Source organism: Tursiops truncatus, chromosome 7, assembly GCF_011762595.2.
Source record: "Tursiops truncatus isolate mTurTru1 chromosome 7, mTurTru1.mat.Y, whole genome shotgun sequence".
NCBI classification, from domain to species: Eukaryota; Metazoa; Chordata; class Mammalia; order Artiodactyla; family Delphinidae; genus Tursiops; species Tursiops truncatus.
Genome location: NC_047040.1, coordinates 29358309 through 29384638, shown reverse-complemented (window position 1 = coordinate 29384638; position 26330 = coordinate 29358309). Strand labels below are relative to the sequence as shown.

Genomic DNA, 26330 nt, shown 5'->3' with positions numbered 1-26330 from the left:
CAAAGTCAGTCTACCACTTAACAGTCAGCATCAGAGATATTTTCTATCAACCACCATTCTGACCACATATTTTTATTTTCCACAGCCATCCCGTGGTGTGTTTGAAGAAATGAAATATTTGGAACTTATGATTGTTAATGATCACAAAACGGTAAGAATATAGAATCAATGAATTTTAGATCTGACAGCTTACTTAAGAAAGAATAATAATCTTTTGTTAACTTTGGTCAAAATAAAATGTGATTCAGTGCTTAAAAGACATATGAAAACAATTATTGTCCTCCATTGGCCCTTCTTGAAGATAAAGTAGGAACTTTCTTAACCATACTCTGCTTAACCATTTCCCTTATAAAATATCTTGGTTGATACCATATAACCCAGCAATTCCACTATTGAGCATATACCCAGAGAAACCATAATTCAAAAAAACACTGCACCCCAATGTTCATAGCAGCACTATTTACAATAGCCAGGACATGGAAGCAACCTAAATGTCCATTGATAGAGGAATGGATAAAGAAGATGTGGTACATATACACAATGGAATATTAATCAGCCATAAAAAGGAATGAAACTGGGTCATTTGTAGAGATGTGGATGGACCTAGAGAGTGTCATAAAGAGTGAAGTAAGTCAGAAAGAGAAAAGCAAATATCGTATAATAATGCATTTATGTGGAATCTAGAAAAATGGTATAGATGATCTTAGTTGCAAAGCAGAAATAGAGACACAGACGTAGAGAACAAATGTATGGATACCAAGGGGGAAAGGGGTGGGGTGGGAGGAATTGGGAGACTGGGATTGACACATATACATTATTGATACCATGTATAAAATGGACAACTGATGGGAACATGCTGTATAGCACAGGGAACTCACCTAGAGCACTGTGGTAACCTAAATGGGAGGGAAGTCCAAAAGGGAGGGGATATCTGTATGTGTATGGCTGATACATTTTGTTGTGCAGTGGAGGCGAACACAACATTCTAAAGCAATCATACTCCAATAAAAATTAATTAAAAAATAATAGAGTTAAAAAAAATATCTTGGTTGAAGCCTAGAGCATTCTGAAGGGTCTTGGTCAGTACGCTATTTGCTAATATAGTTGTATCCACAGAGGCAGATGGCCGACTGAATCCATTGTAATGTACTGCACCAGATTATATAAGGCTCTTGAGCGTCAGTGGATTTTGGCATCTTTGGGGCTCCTGAAACCAATCCCCCTCGGATACTGAGGGACAGCTGTATACTCAGTACTTGTGCTGTGCTGGTAAATGTTTAATACCTGGCTCTCTGAAAAAAAAACCCCTTGATTTATAATGTTTGTTTATATCCATGGTGTAAATACTCCCACCATGGCTGATTTCAAGCTACCAAAGTGAGGTCGTTAAATGAGGACCTGGGAAAAGATGCATCCAGTTGAATCCTGAACTGGTGGGAGCTGGCTCCAGCAACCCACTGCCCCACTTTCCAAACTGTTTAGGCCACTTGTAATTTTTGTTGTAATTACATAATTTAATTTTTTAAATTGTATAAACTACGACAAAGAGTAATTTGCTTTATGAAAACTAAGTTACATTTCTGGAGAGACTTTATAAAGGTGAGACTCTTAAGACATACCCAAGAGTCAGGTATAGGTGAAAAACTTGTGAAAGATTGCAGCACAAATTCTGATTGCTTTGCAAATATCTTGAAGTCCTTGTTTTTCTTTAAGGAGATCAAAATTAGATTAGTAGACTATAGAATAAGGTTGTGTTTCATACAAAAATGAAAAAGTGAAATTCTAATCAGTAGAAAAGACCTTGAAACCACACATTTTTTAAAATGATGATTTAATTTATATTTAAACTTTTGTCTCTACTTTAGCAGGTGTTTTCTCTTAATTACCAAGCACTGGCTCAATTATGCTGAACATGAAGTTATGCAATAGCATACCTCTTAGTATGGTATGCAGATTTATTTTCTGTACCAGTAGCTTTTAAGTACATTGCTTGAGATATGTCAGTAAGAACCAGAATTATTGGAATTACATACAATTAAAAAAAAAAAAGAATTACATACAATTTAGGACAGATCTTCCCTGATAGGAAGGAAAACCAAATGGGTAGGTAGCCATTTTAGATAATGAAGGCTAAACTATGAGTTTCTGATGGACATTAATTTCCTCGAAACCCCAAGATAACTTTTTCATCTGAATTATTTTTGGTGATTGGGACATTGAGATTTTGTCCAGCTGCTTCTCAGTCCTTAACATTGTGGCATGTTGTGAAATTATGGCTTTAGAAGGTTAAACTTTTTCCAACATCCAATATATACTTTTAAAGTAGTGAAAATAGTTAAGATATATACAGTGCCTTTAAATTCACAAAGTGCATTCACATACAGCTGGTAATTGTTAGAAGAATTCTCCAACCCATGACTTGTAATTCCAAATCTCTTGTTCTACCAAATCTCTATTAGGAAAATACATGAAGCCATTAATCAGAGAGCAGATTTCAGTAACTATACAAATAGGAAACGATAATTTTTTAAACATTATATATATTTCGAATTTATTTGTAAATCTTTTAAAATGGGAAGCATTTAAATAATCTTGTCTTTATCTTATGAATAGTAAAATAATGCCCTCCTTTAAAATATTGTTTTTGTAAATAGAAAATTTCTAATATTATACCGTATAGTCTGTGATAAAGTTACGTTATTTAGGCTACCAGATATTTTAATGGTAAATTTTGGTAATTTGTTTTATTATTATTATTAAAATGAGTGAGAACTAGGAATGTATACATTTATCTTTGAAACCAGAAAAAAACCCTGTAATTTGTACTGATAAATCTGGAGGGAATACATGTTAGGAAATGAAAAAAAAATGAAAGCCTTTATTATTGAGTGATAATAATGCCTAAAGTAGAAGGAAATTACCTAAGAAGACTTCTATTGTTTTTTTTTAATTGAAGTGTAGTTGATTTACAGTATTTCAGGTGTACAGCAAATTGATACAGTTACACAGATTCTTTTCCATTATAGGTTATTACAAGGTATTAAATATAGTTCCCTGTGCTATACAGTAAGTCCTTGTTAGATTTCTACTATTTTAATACATATTGCATCATGCAATAGAACTACATAGATTCCTTTTCCTTTAAGACCAGGTTATACTCTAGTCCATAATAGTCCCAAATAAGTGTGTCATTTTATAAGAATTTTTTTTTCTTTTGAGAGTTGAGAAAAGTTCATTTTTAAAGGTGTGCTTTATATGAGATGAAGATTGTTTCTGAATTTGAATGCTTCAAAGAAGGGATGGATCAGAGTACTTAAATTCATGTGTTGAAAGTAAAACTAAACTAGAATAATTGACATCTATTCTTTAATAACTGGAGATTTGCTATTGGATTTTAAAATGTCATCCCACTGACTGTACTCGTTTTATAATCTTTGTGCTAGATGAGGAAGCACACTTATTTTGATAACTATCACCCTCAGGTTGAAAGTCAAGCTCTAATTTTAATTTGTTTCAAAAAGCAAATACCTTAAGGATTGTGTTTATTCAGATAGGAAAAGCAAATTTGGCACTTTAAATGTAAATTACTTTCAGTGATCGGAAAATGTGGAAATAAATTCTATCATAAATGGTGATTTCACGTTTTTCTTTGTAAAATTAATTCTCATTCATGAAGAAAGTAGAAACATTTTGCCTACGTTTACATTCACACTTACCTCTTTAATTCAGAGTAACCTTTCTGAAAAAATGCAGATATCTTATTTTGAACAAGCATCATATATTATCAGTAGCTTTCAATTAGAAAAGAAAAATCCCTCAATTTTGTATAAAGCATTTTAGTAGCAGGCTGGCAGAGTCCAATTTGTGAGCCAATTAAAGCCTTATAGCGGTCTGCCAAACATTTCTTTGAGCCATTTCGCCTCAATATAAATATTAAAAACCTTATTCTATTAGAAAATTAGTTGAAATATTTTAAAGTGCATGAAAAACAAATGTTTTTCTTACATTGTTGCTATATCCTTATGTATATAGGTGCAAATATGAAAGGATAGCTCATATATTTTTTAATTTAAACCTCATTTGGTTTTCCTTATTTGAAAGCCACTATATTTTATAGGAACCCAACATATTATGATTTCTCATCAATAATCATGATTTACTAGGAGCATACATAAACTATTTTATATGACTTGTTAACTGAACAAGTTTATCTCCTGTGTCAACCCAGGGTAAGCATTGAATTTCAGCTTTGTGATCTTGGATAAGTTATTTGTCCTCTCTGAGCCTCACTTTCCACATTTATAAAAGTGGGGATAGTAAAACCTACCTCACTGAGTTGTGAGGAGCAAATATTTGTTGTAGGAGAAACACTAATGACAGACCCTAGTAAATCCTAGGTACTCAATTATATGGGATTTCAAGTGAATAAATCTAGTGGTTATTCTTTGTCCTTATCGTACTTGCCTTCTCAGTAGCATGGGACACAGCTGATTACTCTTTCCTGTTTGAAACATTTTCTTAATCTTTTAGCTTCTATGACACAATAGTTTTCTCACCTCACTGGCCATTTCTTCTTAGTCTTTTATGTCTGGCCTCTAGAGTTACGGGAGTGCCCCATAGTTTGATTTGGGGCTCTCTTTTCTTCCTATAACTCTTCCTCAAGTGATCACTTCCAGTCTTAAGTCTTTAAAGTATATCATGACTTAAATTCATCACTCTCAACTTTATACTCTAGCCTTCTGTGTTCCATAGTTCTGTATTCAACTGCCTACTTGACATCTTTACTTCAGTATTGAATAGGCATCCCACATTTAACATTTCTAAATCAGAACTCTTGGTTCCCTAGTTCTAAAGTGCCCTCCCCCAGTCTTTCTCATTATTTTAAATGGCACTTCCCCCACCCCCAGCTATTCAAGTTCAAAACCTAGGAGTCATGTTTTTTTCTTCTCTTTCCTTACCTTCCAACATCCTATAATGATGTCCAGCCTTCATTATTTTTTAACCTGGACTCTTGCAGCAGTTTCCCAACAGGTCTCTCTGCATGCATTCTTGACCCTTTCTAATTCACTCACCTCACAGCAGGCAGAGTGATCTGTCTAAAAAGAAAACCAGAGGGAATTCTCTGGCGGTCCAGTGGTTAGGACTCTGCGCTTCCACTGCAGTGGGCACGGGTTCGATCCCTGGTCAGGGAACTAAAAAATCCTGCAAGCCACGTGGCCCAAAGTAAAGAAAATCAGAGAATTGGAAGTTATAAATATGAAATAAATGGAAAACATCACATTTTAATAGACTTTTAAAGTCCTCATTGTTTTTAACTTACATGTCATGTTTTCCATGACCCTTATACTACAAAAAGACATATCCCAAAAGGACAAATAAATTTTCAGAAGCAAAATAAAATTCATTTGAATAGATATGTAACACCACTGCATTAGAATAGGTGTCAGCTAATATTTTCCCTTTCTTTTTGTGATAAGTGCTTCTTCATGTCAGGACTTTTTTTTTTTTTTTAAAGTGTACAATTCAGTGACATTTAGTACCTTCACTATGTGGTGCAATCATTACCTCTGTCTAGTTTCAAAACATTTCATCACCCCAAAGAGACTTAATATGGAGACTTTTGCGTTTACTGTGTTGGCCAAAAAGTAAGATGTTACAGAAAGACCCGAACGAACTTTTTGGCCAACCCAATATTTTAAAGGATAGCTTTGAAGTTTTTCAGCTTGTGGAGTTTGCTAGGCAACTTAAAATGCTGAGCTCTTTACAACAACTTCTTTATGCTACGTTTAAAAAAAGCTGTTAAAAGGTCTCACTGTGTCCTCACATGGTGGAAGGGACTAGGGATCTCTCTGGAACCTCTTTTATAAGGCACTAATCCCATTCATGATGGCTCCACCCTCATAACCTAAGTACCGCTCAAAGGTCCCACGTCCTAATACCATCATTTTGAGGGTTGGGATTTCAGTATGAATTTTGGGGGCACACAAACATTCACACAATTGCAAATATTATAAATAGTCATAAATTAATGAATGCTACTAATAACACAATACTAAGTTATTGCACATTTATCATAGGTTGTCAGTAGGCTCAGCATTATTAAAAAATATACATCAGATCTATAAACATTAAGACATATTCTTCATTTAAAAAACAGAGTAACAGGGTTAAAGAGAGAATGAAATGAAGGGGGTCTGACAAATTTATAATGTGAAAATGGGCAAAGGAGAAGAAAAGAATATCATGATATTCTAACGTGGAAGTAGTTTTAATCTTTATGAAGATGCATTATTTTTATAATTATAAATGAAGTCAAGTTTTAAAGACATGGTGCAAACCTGATTCAGTAGTTTTGAGGATGTATTTCTTTTTCCTCAGCAGAGGGCATTATCCCCCTGTGGTAAACTTTAGTTTTTAAATGTCCTCTCAAAGCCATATTAATTGCAGTACTCCTTGCTAAAACTGTAGCCCTTCAGATGTTATGTAATTATTCTATTAATTTACTTTATTTTCCTAAGTGATCATAAATAACCATAAGCAACTATACACTATCGGCACCCTTCAGTTTTACTTTTTGTCTCCTCTTTGTTTTGACTTCTGAGCCGTCAAAAGCAAAAGGCTTCATTTGGAGAAGGCATTCTTCTGAAAGAATATACTAAAATGTACGACAGACGCGTTCCACATTATGGACTGAATCTGAAGTGTTGCCTAAGAAATTTTCTTGATCTTTGTATGCGCTTGAATTCAAGTGAGGAGGGTGTCCAGTTGGGATTAAATTTCTTGATCTAAGCTCTTTATAAACTGGTAAAGTTCATTTCCGTGAAACAAACAAATAATAAAAAAAAAAGGATTGCATTTGTTAGACATTGAGACTGAATTAACAGCTTACTTCTCAAGTGTAAAGTTTCTCACTCAGAATCACTAGGCCGTCTCCGTTACCTGGAACATCATGGGTATTTTAGACAGCTATAGTTTTCCTGCCTAACAGAGTAATAAATAAGAACATCACTATATCCAAACACAGCACAAACTAAATTCTGTATTTTTAATCCCTATTTCTACTATTGCTGTCAGATTTCTGTTTTTACAGAATTTTGAAATTTATCATTAAATTATGGTTTGACAGTGACTGGTATATCTTTCCCCCTCCCAGTATAAGAAGTGTCGCTCTTCTCATGCGCATACAAACAACTTTGCGAAGTCTGTGGTCAACCTTGTGGATTCTGTAAGTATCCTGGTTTCCTTGAACCTCTTTTTCCAAAGTGGAATGTTTATATCTCTATTTGCTTACTCGCTGCTTTAGTTCTTTCTGAGACAAAAGTAAAAATGCTATCCTTATCTCATCTGGCTAATAAGAAATTATAGAGTGGTCTGCTTCATAAAGGGCAGTGTTATCAGAGTTTCAGGGGACTGTTGAGTTATTCCTGAGATCCCAAAGATGCATTGATATTGCTTCTAAGTGATGTCTAGATAGTATTGTCACAAGAGTTTAGTTAGGACAAAAATACTGGGGAAAATTAGCTACCGAAAAGAGTGTAAATTAAACTTGGCAAATGAGATTTCATTAATAATAATCAGTTGAGCTTATCTTCTTAAATATAAGGTAGAAGAACGAATAGATTGAGGTGGATTATGTTTGGAGGATATAGGCAATACAAAAAAATTTTTTTTAAAAGAACCCAAATTTACTTTCTTCGTGTCCCCATAAGAATGCTTCAGACTTTATTTTTAGATGACAGAATTAAGTGCAGTCCCAAAATAAAGCTAATTTAAAACAGTAAAATGTATATCTTCTTAAAAAGACTTCTATAAATCTTTCTTATTGAGTTTTTTTCCTCCTCTCCTTCTGTCAGTTACAGAGAATGATGGTTAAGATTTTCTTCCTTTTTCCTTTAGATAGGAAATCCGTAAATGTGAATATTATTCATTACGTTCCAATAAATAATTCAATTTGACTAGTCATAAATATAGCATAGTATTTTGTGTATTCTAATGTAAAGTGCTGTTTTGCTCAGCTAAATGTATGTTTATCTGATATTTATTGTATGTTCCCTCTTAACTGGGAAAAAAACCTTTATAAATTGCTTAATATCTAAATGATACTTATTTTCTCTAAAGAATTGCCTTCTTTTTTGCCTTTTAAACAGTCCAAAAGTCTCCAATCATGTAAACACTCATAACATATAATACGTGGTAGGCACAGCTGAGCAGTATAAAATGGGTGCAGGGTAATAGAGTAGCTTGTAGCGTTAGGGTTGAAATTCTGAAAGCCAGTTATCACCTGCTTTATTAATTTTCTTTAATTTCAGCCCTTGTCAGTCTTCTCAGAGGAAAACTATAAATGGATATGAAAAAGAGAATATTAAACACACCTTTCCCTCTGCCCCAGCTGTTTACTTGGTAGAATCTCTGTGTTTGTCATTTCACCATGATTGAACAGAATCACATCTCGCAAAGTGTCTTTTTTATTTTGATTTACCATACAAGGTTCTGAAGCTGACCAACTAATTTGTTTTTTAAAGACATTACACTTAACTCACTCCCTGTTGTAAAATCATTATAGCTTCACGGTGATTTAGGCATGATAATCTTTCCTTTCCTCAGTGTGTTCTAAGATCATCCATTCTTTTCTTAATTAGCTTGAAAATAGGACAAAATGACAACATTCATCAAAATTGCTTACATGTGTGAATTATTTAGCTACTGGGCCAAAAGCAGAAAAAGAGAGCAGAAAATTACAATTTAAATATTGTGAGTGATGTCACCCTGTGGTGAGGGTGACATAGGTCATGTAAGTCTGCTTTTCCCTCCTTTGGCCTCAGATCGTGATTCTCTTCCACTGTTATTTTACTTTTCATACAACAAGGCTTCCAAGGGCAAAAGCCAGCCGTGGTGTTAGTGCTTGTCCAAGGATTTAGTGATCTGTTCCAATCCTGCAGGAGTAACTGGTCATATCACACTTACTCAGAACCAGTATATCAGGCGCCAACCTGTTATCTCCTATGAGGTTTGGAAGGGTGATTTTACTAAACCCTATTTTGAACTTACGTCCAGACTTTAGAATCGTGATACTCCTAGTATAGATCCCCCAGTGAGATGCCTGGCTGCTAAAGATGCTGATTTGGGATTGAAGTAACTTTGTAGGAGAGGCTGAGTTGTATGATTGTTCTTTCTTTTTGCTCTTGGAAAAGAGAAAGGAAAGAAGATTCTCTCTGATGAGCTGATTCTGACGTCGTGTTCTCCTCTCACCTCCCCTTCCTGTCCTTCCGCTGACTCTGAAACACTGATTGTGCATGTTTGACCCAGTGTTTTCCTCCTGCACCTGTCCTGTTGTATACCCTCAGATTTACAAGGAGCAGCTTAATACCAGGGTTGTCCTGGTGGCTGTAGAGACCTGGACTGAGAAGGATCATATTGACATCACCACCAACCCTGTGCAGATGCTCCACGAATTCTCCAAATACCGGCAGCGTATCAGGCAGCATGCTGACGCTGTGCATCTCATCTCGTACGTATCCCCAGCCCTTGGCTTGACGTTGATCTTTATCCCTTTATTGTATCAGTTAGGTTATATATCAATAAATCAATCCTGAACAAGTTTGAGGTTGATTCCTCTGTTACATAAGAAGCACAGAAGTAGGCTGCCCAGTGCTGGAATGGTGGTTCCACAGTCATGAGATTTACTTTCAGAGCACATCTGTACCTTCAGACTTTCCATCCTCAGGGTCAACTCATGATTCAAGGCAGCTGCTGACACTCCAGCCTTCACCACAGGCAGCAGGCATGCCAGGGAGGGAGGATTGCAAAAGGGCCCTCCTTCCAGCTGAGTTAGCTCCTTTAAAGCAGATTTCCTGAAAGCCTGCACACATCACTTTCACCAACAAATCATTTGCTAGATCTTTTTTTTAAAAATTTTTATTGGGGTATAGTTGGTTTACAATGTTGTGTTAGTTTCAGGTGTACAGCAAAGTGAAAATGAACTATTGACTGAAATTGACGTTTCATCTCTAAGGAAAAGGGGTGCTTTGCTCACTTTTGATATCATAAATTGCTCCCTTCCCCCCCTGGTGGCTAAGCTGTTTTCAGACAGTCCTCTAAGGTTCTGTCCTGGGATCAAACCAACCAAAGTCCTCCTTCCTTTCTTCTCACCTGTTACTCTTTGCTTTTCTCTCAGTGTTTAATCACCAATTTACAATCATCAATATTTTGTGTAACTACTATATAGTCTCTACTAGAAAAAAGTCAAGGGCTGTGCTCTGTTTATCTTTGTGTCCTCAGTTCCTGTGCCAGTACATGATGCTTAGTTAGGTGATCAATTGATGTTTGCTCAACTGAGATTATTTAACATAACATTAATCTAAAGGTATTTATGATAACATACATTTAAAGGTATTTAAAATACAGTTTTTGATTTTCTAAAGGAGGGTTGGTTTGGGGTATTCAGTGTAGGACAATAGACATATTTGCAGAGAGTTGAAATACAATGGTCCCTACGTTGGTTTCCTAATAGCACTTATTTTTCCTAAGGCGTGTGACATTCCACTATAAGAGAAGCAGCCTGAGTTACTTTGGAGGTGTCTGTTCTCGCACAAGGGGAGTTGGTGTGAATGAGGTAAATGTTATCAGTTTTCCTAAAATAGGGCTTTATCTGTGCATCTAGTCTCTTTCTTCCCCTTGGCCTAGCTTACTTCCCTTTTCAGGCCTGTTTTAGAATGATAATGACATTGAGACTAGAGTATGAGTGGTTCCTATTAGTAAATAGAACCCAAAGTGGTCTTTGGGTTTAGAAAAGAGGTAATTGTTTCATATCTTAATGATAGTTTTTCATATTTATCAGGCAGATGCAAGCCAAAGATTGGCCCAGAAATTTCTTGGCCTCTATAGATACGTTTTTATAAGCTTGTTTATCCTTCTTTTATGACTTTTTAAAAAAGTTATTTGCTCTTCTGCCAAAAGTTATTTGCTCTTCTGCCAACCAAATCTAAACCTTGGTCAATACCTGAATCTATTATACCAGGTTATCCCAGTAGCCATCATTCAGTGGAGACCTCTCTTGACAGATTTGTAGTAAGTTGAATTTATTCTTGGTTTGGTATGAACTGAAATGGGGCACAGCCTTTTATGATTTTATGTTTCCATGTGAGAACATCAAGTTCTGAGAGATGCCACATAGTGAGAGAGGTTTTCTGCTTCTTGGGCCCAGTTGCAAGGAAGAAGCGATAAGGAGCATAAGCCGTCTTTTGATGCTGTGAGGCTCTACTTAGGGGACTGAGATGAAATGTGGTGATGACTAAGAAATAATAACTAGCTTTGTGCCCTCTCTCAAATGTTTCCCACACACTTTCAACTCTGAAAAACAGTATGGTCTTCCAATGGCAGTGGCACAAGTATTATCGCAGAGCCTGGCTCAAAACCTTGGAATCCAGTGGGAACCTTCTAGCAGAAAGCCAAGTATGTACATTGACCTTCTTACTTTCATGTGCCATTCTGTCTGTATAATGCATGTCCGGTCAATAAAGAAATATTTTTCATTTCTAAGTCATAATTCCTTAACTGTAGTGTATTCCTTCCTCTAAACAATGATAAGATGAGCAATTTAAGGTAATTCTTAATCTGTGTGGGTTGGAGGAATGTCCCTGTCAAAGTCCATAAAATCATACTTTCTCAGGGCGTGATCCGCTCTTTCTGACACTGCAGGATGTTGGGGTGGGTGGTGGTGAATACTCGCCCTCTGGATTCTAACCAGTTGAGTGTAGCCACAAGATGTCAGTGAAGCTCCACCACAAGTACAGTTGGATCAGAAAATAGCTTAGACCTAGAGTTAAAAGGAGCTCAACCTCTAATTAAACGTACCCGTCTACTTACCTCAAATTAAACCTACCCACCTAGTACCATCAGAAACATTGGAGAAGCTTCCTGTACAGGCAGTCCCGTCCTGGAACTTGTAAACATGGGGACAGATGATAGAGGATAACTCTCCTCTACTGGGCAGGCAGGCCAAGAGAAGCAGCCACAAATCCCATCCAGTAGGAAAACACAGCTGGTGACTGTTGGGTGTCACTCTCCTCTTTGACCAGAGGAGATGCAGATGGAAAGACAGGGCTGAGATTCTAGTGGCGAAGTGTTGAAGGCCCACAATAATTTTAGGGGGCCCTTGAACGTTTTTAACTTCCTTTAAAATCGGTATAAAATCCAACTTGGATTAGATTCCTCTTTATATCAATACACTAGCAAAATATAATTTCTAACACACTTTTGTGGCAGAAGGCAAAAGTGCCTAGGGCACACACAACGAGATCCTGTGGAAAGAAAAACCTGAGGTATTCACTCCTAATCTGTTACCTAGGAATTAAGTGGAAATCTACTCCCCTCAGTGAAAATATCAGATGCTAGGAATAAAGGTCCCCCTCTCTACCACAGCCTCCCTAAAGAAGAAGAGGACAAAAATCTACCTTAACATTATCCTATATTTTGTACTTTTCGACTACTATCAAATAATTGTCATTAATACACAGTGTTATGGAAACTTGAAGCAAAATATATATCCAGGGTGTCTTGCTTTCCTTTAAGGGCATATTAAGTCATCACTTTATGGGTACATTAAGTCTGGTGGCATTGAGCAATTCTCCACAAACTTTCATCTATTAATTTCTTGCTCAGAGTATTTGCTTTCCCAGGGAAACACATAGTACACATCAAAGGAAGTGATTCAGGTTTCACTGGCTGGCATCAATACCTGAAACCAGAAAGGAGTAGAACCAGGTTTATGTCCTTGTTTGAAAAGCCTGGAGCCAGGAAGAGGCCAGTGCTGGGGGCAGCTGAGAGATATTGCTGAGTCAGGTGATGGAGTAGGGTGAGCGATAGGCTTCATTACTAATGCCGGGCATAATTCCTTCCTAAAATTCTTTATTCCTTTGTGAATTGTTTGTTTAGGTAGATTCTTTCTGTACTTTGAATTTTTAAAGATCCATTTGGAAGTCTTTCTTTAAAAATATCTTTGTCTATCATAGGAAAGAGAATAGGAAAAAATAAATGAAAAGGACAGCCCGTCACAATACCCATATGTCCATCTGTCGTATCTATGTTAAGTTTATGGTTGTTATTTAATTTAGATGATTTTACATTTCTATTTTAGATTTCTCTCTTTTGCTGAACCTTTTCGCTTAGTGTTCTTCAAGTCTCTGGCTGATTCTTGCTTTGACTCCAGCAAATTGAATTCTCTCCTCTAACGTCCGGTGTGGTCTGTTAGCAGGACTTCAGTGAGGGCTCATTGCATTTGTGCAGTAGAGCTTTGTAGTTCCCAGAGAGCACACAGACTACCATCTCATGTGAGCCCCAGAACCACTCTGGGAGACAGAGGGATGCATTCACATTTTAGAGGTGGAAACACTGAGACCCAAGAAATGCTAAGTCACTTGCCTATGAAACTCTCTCATCACACAGAACTTGGACTAAAACTCAGGCTTTACAGTCTCTAGACCAGGTACTTTTCATTAAACATTGGCACTAGGAACTTAATTGAATTCTCTGAGTTACAAAAATGGAGAGGCGCAATTTTATTTCTTGCAGCTGTTGTCTTAGGAAGCAAGCTATAGTGTTGGAAAGGGAAAAGAAATATTGATTTAAAGGAAATAGGTTTTGTTTGGTGAGACTTCACATTCTGTACCTGTCTGACATGGAATTGGTAATAAGGAACTATTTCAAGAGCTGTGATGCAAATTAAAGATGTGACTTTTGTTGTTTCCCTCTTCTTTTGTTGCTTTTTATTGTTTCATTGGACTAGAATGTGACTGCACAGAATCCTGGGGCGGCTGCATCATGGAGGAGACGGGGTAAATTTTCATTGTAAACGCATTTGTTATATACCTTTTACTGAAATTGTTACCTATAATTAGATACACAGTCTCTCAGGTACTGGTCTTTTAGGCTAAGGCTTAGAATAAATTCAATAATTCATTGTCTGATACTTTAAAAAATGAAATGGCTAGTTTACTTTATACTTTAATTTTTTATTCAAAGTTGGTAATAAAAGTAAAATAAAGTAACCACTTCTACATCTATTAACCCTTAAAGGAAGCACATGATTAAATGCTTCTAAGTTTAGTGGATGCATTAATTTTTTAGTACAGTTAGGATAAAAGCTGGTTGTCTAAACTGTCAGTGAAAACCAATTTAGTCAACAATTTATATTTTAAGGAACTCGTAAGTAGACATGTTTACTGTAATAAAATTGTACTGCATTCCTTATATAATCAATAAAGCTTTTTTAAACAAATTAAGACAGATTTATCGTGTCTAGGTGGTCTTCTACTGCTAGACATTTGAATAGTTGCTCACCTAACTCCTGTCTCCTATTGTAGATCATTTGGAAACTAGAGGGTTGCTGTTGCATCTGTGAACCAAGGCCTAGAAACATTGCCCTCTTCCCCAGGGACCCCTGCCTCATGGGAGCCACTGCCGCAAGGCCTCCTAAGCTAGAGCCCACTCCTAATAGATAGAAGAGGTTTCCTCATTCATGTGTCTCTCCCACTTCCTTTGCCCATGCCAGACATCTGCTCAACACATCACACTTCTGATCCTGCCCCCTCCCTGTGATCCCCAGTTGCCAGAAGCCCTGACCTACTTTTACAGAGTCCCTTCCTTATTTGTGCACCAGGAGTCCAGGGAACAAGAGGTGTGTGAGCATGAAGGCTTGAGGAGAGAGTCAGCCTTTATGCTTGCTACTTTAGAACACATGTTTCTAGAAAAGTAATTTAAACTTGAAACCATTAGCTTTCATGCTCCCCCTCCCCTGAGGCTTCCTACAGACGGTAACACCATTCATAATACAGGTTTTATCCGGAGAGGCCTTCTGTCTTCTAAACTTCCAGTTTCTAAATAGATTTTTAGACTGACTACCCATAGGATATAATAAAATTATTTAAGCTTAATTTGTATTTTCTCAAGTATATGTTTCTACATAGTTCTTGTAAGAGATCGCTGTCAACAATGGTAGATTTTACCTTCCATACACTACCCTCATACATAAGGAAATATAAATCTATTGGATCACATCCTAGAATAAGTGACCTAGTACTCTCAAATCAAGTACTATGACAAATATGTCCAAGGAATCAATGTGTATGACTCAGTTTAACCTTGACCATACATATAATATTCCCCTATGTACTGACACAGTGATAGTAATTTGATTAACTCACAAAGAGGTTCACTGTATTCCTGCAAAATCATGAATATTACCAAATAATATTTGAATTGGAGAATAAGGAACTATTACCTAATTCTAATTCAGAAGGCGCTTACCCTAATTCTGTTTTGACTGTGTGTATATACACATAAAAACATATATAGTCTAACACATCTCTTTAGGGTTTCCTTGTTTACCTCAATTGTGTCGCTGAAGCCTGCAATACATAATCCTTAATCTGTTGACCCTCACAACTTCCTTCTCCAAAGTAAAATCTAGTAGGTTCCCAAGTTCCTTTTATTCAGGACAGAGGCAAAAAAACCCCCAAAAAACCCTGCTTATCTTTACTGAGACAGAGCAAATAAAAGTGACTACATTTTTTTTAAACATCTTTATTGGAGTATAATTGCTTTACAATGTTGTGTTAGTTTCTGCTGTATAACAAAGTGAATCAGCTGTATGTATACCTATGTCCCCATATCTCCTCCCTCTTGCATCTCCCTCCCACCCTCCCTATCCCACCCCTCTAGGTGGTCACAAAGCACTGAGCTGATCTCCCTGTGCTATGCGGCTGCTTCCCACTAGCTACCTATTTTACATTTGGTAGTGTATATATGTCAGTGCTAGCAACCACATTTTAATATACAGCCTAGATGAAGTTTGGAGATGAACTTTTCAAAACCTCTTTCAAGCCTGAGCACAAAGGGGCTTGACTGCTAAGGAGATTGTAACCTAGCCCCCCAAATCTGTGATTTTCTTTGATTTCTATTTTTACAGACTCTACCACACATACTTACTTAGTAGTTTGAACATAAGTGCCTTGTCAAAGTTTGTGTAGCATCGTCTGGATCCAGAGTGATGATTTTATTCTAATTCAAGGGTTTTAATTTTCTTCTCTGATGACTGCTTTCGGTAAATTTTTTACATAATTGATTCTTTATTTCCTCAGGGTATCCCATTCCAGAAAGTTCTCAAAGTGCAGCATATTGGAGTATAGAGACTTTTTACACAGAGGGGGTGGAGCCTGTCTTTTCAACAGGCCAACAAAGGTTAGTAATTTAGAAAGTGTAATTATTTCTCCAATCTTTTTACAATGGAATTATGCCAAATATCAGATACTTGGCTTGGAAAGCAGGTTTCTTTCCAATCAGATTAATATTTAGTTATAAAAGCCTTTATCACGTTAAAGATTAAGTCTCGTTTAAATGAATTACAAGACCGTAGTTTCACTGTTCTGAAACTCTGGTGTTTCAGTGCCAGCTGTACCTCCTCTTGGCCCTCCCCTCCAAAAAACAAACAGACAGTCCTTCAATTAAAATATCTTTGAAATGTTCTTGTTGGTGTCTTCATTTGCTGCTAAGAGATAGTGGGTTAGATTAAGATACATTACTTTAGCCCATTTCTCTGACAAAAATTCTATTTCCCCTTGACATTTTCTCTAGGGGTATAACTAATTTCTAGGCTTTTCTTACTTTGTTTTTTTTTTTGGCAGGGGGCGGTATGTGTGGTCCATTCTCCCAGACAGAAAGCATTACTAATATCAGCCAGCCAAAAAATGACCCAAAGTATTTATGGACCCCATAAATACAGGCATATATATATATACATATATGTATATATATATGCATATATGTATATATATATGAAGAGATATATATATCTTTACTTGGGAAGGTCCACATTGTCAATTGGCATTTCATTAAAATTTATATACACAATGTCATATTCTCTTATCAACAATTCCTTAATTCAAAAATTCTGAAAATTGGAAGTATATTTTATGAATTTGCAGAAAACATAGTGGACGGTACAACTTATCCTGAACTGAAAATCTTTATTTATCCCTCATAGTGTAAGTATTCTTAAGTCTTACTGCACAAATGTTACTGCACAAATGTTAATGTGTTTGATTATAGGGTGTATACCAGACCCCTCAGGGCTGTTATACAGAACAGGGTAAATGCATCATACTTTTCTAAAATCCAGCAAAGCCAGAATTCTTAAACTCACAGGCTATAGAGCTTTTGGATATGGGACTGTCAACCAATAACATGTTTAGAAACGAAGTTGCTTAACAGGCAAACGGACAGGATTGATGAGAATTGCACATTTCATATTTCTTTTTAAGATACTACATCATAAGTCAAATATAATCCATTGCTGTACAAAATGTTTAATGACTCTGCAAATTGAGAGAGCAGTGAAATCATGTTAGCCTTTTTTAAAAAAATCAGTGTCTGATGTCGATAACTGTCAGAATAATTTATTCCTATCCCCATAATTAAGTGATACCGCTAAGTTAGGGATGATACTTTGATGCCTGACAGCTGTATAAAATCTCAGTAAGGCTGCAGAAAAAGAAACAGGAATTTTAAAGTGATCTTGCATCATTAAACTCAGCTCCCTGCTTTTCATGGCATCGATCTCAATGCAACAGAAATCTGAAAGCTTCAGAGTGTTTAAAATGGGTGCAGTGAGTAATAATGAATTAATGTGAGCTGTTGACATTTCTGAATTGCAAGGTACATGGCTAATTTTACCTGCCTTGCAGCTCACCAGCTAATTATAAGCATCATGCCTGAGGAAACAACACTGAGTTGTTTGAAAATACTAAGATCTCTAGTGTGTGTATAAGGATCCATCATTAGATTTCTGAAATTGCCTGTGAGTAGAAAGCAAATTATTTGGATAATGTGGAAACTAAATAAAAATACACATACATCTTCAATTTTAAAAATTAGTAAATATGGAATTCTTTCTTTCTTTCTTTTTTTTTTTTGTGGTACGCGGGCCTCTCACTGTTGTGGCCTCTCCCGTTGCGGAGCACAGGCGCGCAGGCTTAGCGGCCATGGCCCATAGGCCCAGCCGCTCCGCGGCATGTGGGATCTTCCCAGACCGGGGCACGAACCCGTGTCCCCTGCATCGGCAGGCGGACTCTCAACCACTGCGCCACCAGGGAAGCCCTGAAATTCTTTCTTTTTAAACAACATATATAGAAAAATTTTTTAAAAGCTGCTATGGATTACAGTGGAATAATTTATATGTATGTGTGAAAGAACTGACTTTCTTCCAAGTGTTGTAGTCAGTGGATGTATGTTTGCAGGTTTTATGTGTTATTTTCACATTATCTAAGTGCATCTTTTCTGTGCTCTGGGAACCTTCTCAACTGCCATGTTTGCCATATGGTTTGTGATAGTGACCTGTCTCGGATGGAAGAAGAGTCCTAAGAATGAAATTGAACAGTGGGTTACATGGGAGTCCTGATAGAAAGCACTACTCATGTTCCAGTCTGCCTTTCCCTTTTCCATTTTCTCCTCCCTCTTGATCAAAATATCAGAGATGAGGACTGTTGATTTTAGTCATTGGATTTTCCCATGGGGAAGTCCCACCCAAGTATCGTGGAAAACTTCCTTGCTTCTTATAACAATTTTCCTTTCCTGGAAGTGGAAGGAGGATCAGCTCTTTCTTTGGTGGACTCAGTGGAGGGCAGCTGTTCCTTGGGTATGTGCTGCTGTCTCTCATATATATGGCTCTGAGCATTTGGGTTGGGATGTCCTGTTCTAATCTTCACCTGAGTATAGTAGATATACACAGAAAAATCTTGCCCCAGGTGATGGGAAATAGGAATGTTTCTTATAAATAATCAGCTGCCTCAACAACTGGTCTGTAATACAGTTTATTTGGCAAGCAAGTTCATAGCACCAGTAGGGTGGATTATTCTAGAAATTTGACTCTACCATTGCTCCAGGAATGATTGAGAAATTTCTATACATCTGTGCATATGTCTGCACATTTACTTAATATGATTCAGCCAGTGCAGATTTCTTTTCACTGAGAATGATGGGCATGGATTTCCAGCAACAGTTTTTTCCCCTAAGTTTATTTGCATTTACTTGATGGCATATATCAGATTTAGCTGTGAATGAAGCATTTTTATCTTCTTGACAGTTTTTATATCTTCTCAGCTGCCTGGTTATAAGTCAACAAATTAGGTATCTGTGAGTCTTATTAGCGTGCATTTTTAGCTCCATTAGCAAATACGAAAGTGATCTATTCCTCCTGACAGCTTATTTCTCTGAAAAGTAGCTCTAATGGTAGAGGTCATCTCTGGAACCCACTACCGGAGAATCCTCCAAGAGATAATACCCCATTTAAAATATGTTTTTTAGAAGTGTTATTAATAAATTAACAGTGATTCTCACACAGACACATTTGTAAGATGCCATAACAACAGATCACAGAAGAATACCACATGATGGCTGATTACAAGGCCATGTGTGTAGCCTGATTGGAGTGTTGATTTTCTGTGGTGAATTAAAATGGTTTCCCTTTATCTTTCTAATCTCTTTCAGCTATTTGAGCCCACAGAATGTGGAAATGGATATGTGGAAGCTGGGGAGGAGTGTGATTGTGGAATCCATGTGGTAGGTATAAGAGATCTTTTCTACCTTCAGCACATCTACCCAGAGTGCAGAAGAATAGCGTTAGTGGGAAGTCTGCCCCATCATTCATTGTGGTCTTACTGCCTTTATTTCTGAGCTCTCTCATCAATGCTTAATCCTAGCTCAGACATGTTAGAATTAATCATTGGCTTTGTCTGAAGAAACCTAATGGATTCTTCTAATCAAATTCGTATCTCTTAAAAATTCATAGCTCATATTCATCTCAGACAAGTTTTACTAACTCATGAAAATTCTTTCTATGTTGTATATTAGTTTTGTCTGTGTAAAACTAGATTGAGTATTAAGAATACAACAGAGCTAACCTAGGGTTGGGTGCCTGCTAAAAAATAAGCTTACTTTTTGGTAGAGAAACCCCTTCTTAGAAGATCATACTTTGCTGAGAAGTACAGCCGGAAGGAATCTATCATTGCTTAAAGTGGTTCATTCTTTCCTAAAAGATTTGCTTACTATTATATACATCTCCTCACATGGATTACGCATAAGTTACACGTGGAGAGCATGTTGAATGACCACTGGGTAGGTTTCCTCACTTACTCACGTGAAGTGTTTTCTCTAGGAATGCTATGGACTGTGCTGTAAGAAATGCTCTCTCTCCAATGGGGCCCACTGCAGCGACGGGCCCTGCTGTAATAACACCTCATGTCTTGTGAGTTCTCTGACAGTTTCATCTTTCTTACCGTTGACATATTAGCCAAATATCTCAATGTGTACATTGAGTATTTGTACAACTTGTCACAGTCTTGTTGATCGACACTGTGCATATTAGCCTGGCGATTTTGTAGAATCAATAAGTCTATCCAGATTCTGTGGGTTACAACGATTATCTTTACTATGATTCACTACCAACCATTCTATTCTCTGGTACCTCCCTAAGAAAATAGATCTATAATCCTTCCAAAATAAACATTGAGAATTGCTCTACTATCATGAGTGAAAACCAAATTAAATAGTTGAATAGAAGAGGGACAATTCTTGTGGTCTTTTTCTAATAAGCCCTACTTATAACCTTTTTCTTTAAAACTCATCCTAATTTATTTTAGACCCTGAGCAGAAAACCTAGTGCTCATGTTTTTACATTTGATATTTAAAATCGCTTATAAAGGCAAGAAAGCTAGATAAGGAGGTAATGTATGTATGTATGTATGTATGTTTATATGTGTATATGCACAACTTGTGTATGTGTGGACACACAGTTACTTCCATCTTTAGAGACCTCTGGTTAATTTTTTAAAAAAACGTTTTTTTAAATTTTCCTTTTTCTCATCTATAAAATCTCTAATATCCTTTAAAACCATAAAAGTATATGATTTAATTTTATCCAACACCAAAGGGATATTATGCATGTGGTAATCTAGGCGATTCTAGCTTAGTTTGTACTTGCTTATGTCCCCAACCAGATTATAAATTGCCTGAAGATGATGGACTCTTTCCTTCATCTTTTACCCACCCACCACCCAGAGAAACAAAATGCCTTGTATTCAGTAGGCATTCACTGGCATCACTGAAGGAAATTCATATGAATTAATTGAAATCTGCCTGTGTATATTTAGCTAAAGCAAGACTAATATCCAAGCTAGTTGGTAAATCAGTGCAGGTTGGGTGTGCATATCAGTCTTCAGAGAGATCCTAAATGTTTATATTTTAGTGTTCTGTTCTTTTGTCTTAAGCCACACCGGTGTTTCTTCTTTGCATAATTGTCATCGCAATGTTTCCCAAAAATAATACTCTGAGATAGTGGATTTTGAAATCTGAACATGTAATGCCTTGGTTAATGATTCATATTTACTACACAGAGTGGTATTTGGGTATTATCTTTATCCTGGAACTATCTTGCTGATTCATAAAAAGAGTTTGGCGGTGGTTATGAAAGGATGTCATGATTGTTGGTGAATATAAGAACGTTAACTCTTTGAAATATTAATTAATACTGGTTCCTAACATTGAGTTTTGATTTGCAGTTTCAGCCACGAGGGTATGAATGTCGGGATGCTGTGAATGGGTGTGATATTACCGAATACTGCACTGGAGACTCTGGCCAGGTATGGCAAACTGAGTTTTAGGTAATGCATCTTACTTGCAAATACATATTGTAAAGCTTTCAGTTTGGATTACGTGTGTGAATATGATTTGGTTCTTTTGTTTTTGTTTTGTTTTGCTCTGTTTTCTAGTAATTTCTAGCTCCTCCCATGCCTTTATTTTAGGAACGTTTATTGTGGTTTTTTGGACCTAAAAAATCTCTTTTCTTCCAAATTTCCCCTTCGTAATTAGTTCCCTTTATATTGCTCATATCCAACGAATTGATTTTTCTTTCCTGGTCCCCACATCTAAAACAGTACCCTCACACTGATAAAGCTATTTTCAAGCATTTTTAAGCCACAAAACCCTTTCTTTTTTTTCTTACATCTTTATTGGAGTATACTTGCTTTACAATGGTGTGTTAGTTTCTGCTGTATAACAAAGTGAATCAGCTGTACGTGTACATATATCCCCATATCCCCTCCCTCTTGCGTCCCCCTCCCACCCTCCCTATCCCACCCCTCTAGGTGGTCACAAAGCACCGAGCGGATCTCCCTGTGCTATGCGGCTGCTTCCCACTAGCTATCTGTTTTACATTTGGTAGTGTATATATGTCCATGCCACTCTCTCACTTCGTCCCAGCTTACCAACAAAATTTTGGATGGAAGCCCAATGTAGAAATCTGGGAAGAGTAGCACTGCTGTGGTTGAAATGGGATTGGGAGCAGAAGTCTCCCTTCCTGAGCTCTGTTACCATCTCGCTCCACTTATGAAGCCCTGGCTTCATGGCCCACACACTTTGGCATGATCTTCTTCACATTAAAATTATCACATTATCATTAAGGTTGCCTTCCGGCATTCCTTCTTTAATTTTTACATTTTTAAACATTTATATTGTGTTGTTTTATGTCTTTATTTGTCATTCAAATGATCATTTGTGGAGCCCCTGCTCTGTGACAGCACTGCTGTGAATGCTGGGGTACGGGAGGAATTGAAATAGAAAAGTCCTTGCTCTTACGGGGCTTGCATTCTGCTGGATGGAGAAAGGCAAATAAATGAACAAAACCCCAGTGAGTACAGAAGCATGGCTTCTTCAAGAGATGGAATGAAAGCAGGGATAGCTGGGGAATAGTGGAAACAATTCAGAGAGGAAATCAGGAATCAGGCAGGGAGGGGCTTGGTAAGAATTTTTGACTTCATTCTACCTTCATTTCTTTCTAACGTTATTTCAAGAGCATTTTCTCATGCTGTGACACAGTTTTTATAGATATCCTCTTTACAGTTGCATGAAAGTCTGCCATGTGGATTTACCAGTCACTTCTCCATCCGGTGGTGGTAGATATTTAGATTGTTGGCAGTATTTCATTATTATGATTAATATGGTCGTGAATCTCTATGCATTTTTAAGAGTGTTTCTTGTTTGGAGTTAGCACCTTAGGACAAGTTCTCAGGAGTGGAGTTACCTGTTGCCAGGTAGGGCTTCTGGTAGAGTACAGTTAGAAGCCAAAATATCATCTTTGCTATTGGAAATAGCCAAGTTGAAAGCCATAGCTTAGTGTGAGGGCTAAATGGGCCTCTTTATAGATCCCAGACTCAGGCTATAGCAACACGTTATTGACAAAATTGGGCCTGGAATGACCTGTCGGTGCAGAGCCAGCCCTTGCCTTATATGCCATGGAGGAGCAATAGAGAGAGGATGATTTATGTGAGTAGGCAGGAGAAGGATGGCAGGACCAGGCCAGAATGCCAAGTTACTCTTCTCAAGTTTATCAAATCAGCCAGCCAACCAACCCAACCGTTCACTCTACCTGCCTGGAGAATCGAGTACAGGAGCAGAGAGTAACTGGAGTTACACTGAGTTCCCCTCCCTGGAAGGAAACGTGAGGAGAGGAAAACAAAGGTTCCTAATTAACCTTTTTGAAAGGTTTTGGTATGTATCATCTGAGGCTCGATTCAAGTGGATATAGTACAAAGGAATGGTACAGTGAACTCTATTCAGGCTGTTATTCTTCTGTGATTTTTATGCATATCTGTTCTTATATATAAATATGTAAATAGGTTTCTCTGCAATTTTTAAATAATATAGTGGCAGAATGTAAGAATTGTGGATTCAGTGTTTTATGACAAGTGTACTGACATTCTTGATATACTGTTTCACTGAGTTATATTTTTAGTTTTGTAGAATAATGCTATTTTTATACCCATCATATATGGTTTTGGTTCTGTGTGTTCAGTTCTTTTAAAAGTACAGTTTTTTCATTTCAACCTTTAACTCTTGAATTGCCATAGACTTTACAATAAAGATATTTTTTTAAAGATGTGGGGAATGTGTTTTGTTAGTACCATGAAATACGTCATCAAAATGGGAGTATAGCACAATTTAAAATAAGTACATTTAAAGGCTATTGCGCTGTGAAAGCCGGCCTCAACTGGACCTTCCTGCACAGCATAAAACTGGGGGCTCAAATGGCATTTAGAGACTGAATCCAGAGCTCTGCTCACAGGCAGAATAAAGTACACAGATTTATGGTCCCTCTGCTTTAAATATCTCCAGACAACGAGAGACATCCATAATTTCCTTTGTTAAACATTTCAGTGATAAGCAAGTGGCTTTTATTAGGCTAAACGAAAAATAGATTGATTAGAAATCTTCTTCCATGTAGCTGTGACAGTTTATAACAAGAGCTTTTTTTTTCTAATTAGTGACTCCTACTAGTTTTTTCCTCTTGAAACATCGCAAAAGTCAAATATGAAAATTGTTTAGCCCCTGATGTACCTATTCTAGTAGCAACATTTCTTTTGCATTTTTGTCCAGCGTGGTTGTGTTCATCTTGGAGTAAGTGAATAATTAATGTTAGTTGATTAATAAGAAAATGATGGTGTTTTGAGTGGATTTGGATGAAAGAGGCCCAGGGATCTCTGTTTCTGGGCAGTTGGTCCAGTAAACCAACTTCTCATGCTGATAATTACATCTTTTGAAGAGTTACCATTAGGTTGAATGAAAGCTTGTATGAGAGTCAGTTGTTCTTTAGAAAGATGTAGAACCAAAGCATTTAATCTCAATGTGTTCCTTAATAAGTTACTGCTTCTTCGCACTTCTAAATTAGTTCTGTTACCTTTCTGTAGTGGCCATGATAAACACCTTGGTGTTGCAGAATAGAATAACTTAATTGTGTCTGTGTGGGTCATTTATTTATTTTCTCAGTCAGCCAATAGTCATTGAGCACCATCTCAATAATAATTGAGCCAGTTTTGTTCTAGGTGCTGGGGAGGCAGCAGGGACAGAAAATCCCTGCCTGCATGGTGCTCTCATTAGGATGCAGACAAAAGACAAGCAAATACGTAAAATACACGGATCCTCAGTTGGTGATACATGTTATGGAGAAGAAAAAAAATAGGGAATGGGGAACAGAGGATGCCAGCATGGGGAAGGAGGTTATGGTTTTGAAGAGCACGGTTAGAGAAGGCTTCTCTGAGATGCTGATAGTTGAGCAACGTCCTAAAAAAGGTGAGAGAGCAAACCAGGCAGAAATCTGGGGGAAAGATTGGAGGAAGAGCAAGGACAAAGGCCGTGGGGTGGCAACATGGCTGGTACATTCACGTAGAGTCAGGTATTTATGGCAGAGAGTAGGAATGAGGTCAGAGAGATGAAGGTGAGGTGGGGCCCGGCATAGGAGCAGATCATGATGAACTTGGAAGGCCAGTGAGTAGATGGGGAAGCCATCAACAGAGGAGCAACATGAGGTGGTTTAGGTGTTTCAAAGGACACTCTGGTAGCTCTATAGCCTATAAGGAGAGTAGAGTGGAAGTAGGGGAATCAGTTGGAGGCTGTTGCATAATCAGAGAGATGAGAGATGGTGGTGAGAGATGGTGGTGGTGTGGACCCGGCATTAGCGGTGGAAATGGAGAAAAGTCACATTGCAATTATATTTTAAAGGTAGAAGCTACCAAGATTTGTTAATGGCATAGAAGGAGAGTGTGAGAAAAAGAGAGGAACATAGGATGACTCCATGGTTTTGGCCTTGAACAGTTGGAAGAGTGGGACTGTCATCTACTGAGAAGGTGAAAACTAAGGGAGGACCTCAGTGGGCATTGCTATGTTTCTTATTCACTTGCCACACCCATGTATTTTTTTTTCCTTTTGGTATTTGTTTTGAATGCTGTAGCAGAGCCTTGACTTAATTTTTTTAGCTCTCTTAAATGTGGTAAATGAGACGCACAGAAAGTAAAAATTTTAATTTACTCAGGGTAATGTTGGGGGAAAATGAAATTTTCCTTATTTTTCCTTATAAAAAATGATTTGATAAATAGACCTGGAAAAAGAAAGAACTGTCACATCATGATTGCTCTAGTAACAGATCTGTAGTTCAAGAGGTCAGAAATGTAATGGAGACACAGCACTTATATTGAGTTGAAGGGCCGTGTCTTTCTTCTTTCTCAGTCATGTGGCCTAGAGGTGAGCGTCATGGGTGCCACATGCAAATCTGACATTTTCACAGGGCTGAGCGAAGTCTTGTAAATTAGTTCCTGAACGTGTCCACTCCTGCATAACAGGCTGATTTGTTCCCTTCATTATCCGTTTTAATCCCTTCTACTTTTAACTCCACGGGCAAGTGAACGTAAATTATTATTTTAGCCCATCTCATGGAAAACGGAGATACATAA

General features: G+C 37.3%; 1 protein-coding gene across 1 annotated transcript in view; it reads left to right on the top strand.

Annotated features, from left to right (window-relative positions):
• The window catches only part of ADAM23 (ADAM metallopeptidase domain 23), a 150405-nt gene that overhangs the window by 107167 nt on the left and 16908 nt on the right, over window positions 1-26330 (top strand). Inside the window, exons 9-18 of the mRNA XM_073807353.1 lie at window positions 86-151; window positions 7154-7225; window positions 9345-9508; window positions 10528-10612; window positions 11361-11451; window positions 13784-13832; window positions 16137-16236; window positions 19540-19611; window positions 20207-20296; window positions 21609-21689. Coding sequence (XP_073663454.1) covers window positions 86-151; window positions 7154-7225; window positions 9345-9508; window positions 10528-10612; window positions 11361-11451; window positions 13784-13832; window positions 16137-16236; window positions 19540-19611; window positions 20207-20296; window positions 21609-21689 — 870 coding nt within the window. The remainder of the gene's footprint in view (window positions 1-85; window positions 152-7153; window positions 7226-9344; window positions 9509-10527; window positions 10613-11360; window positions 11452-13783; window positions 13833-16136; window positions 16237-19539; window positions 19612-20206; window positions 20297-21608; window positions 21690-26330) is intronic.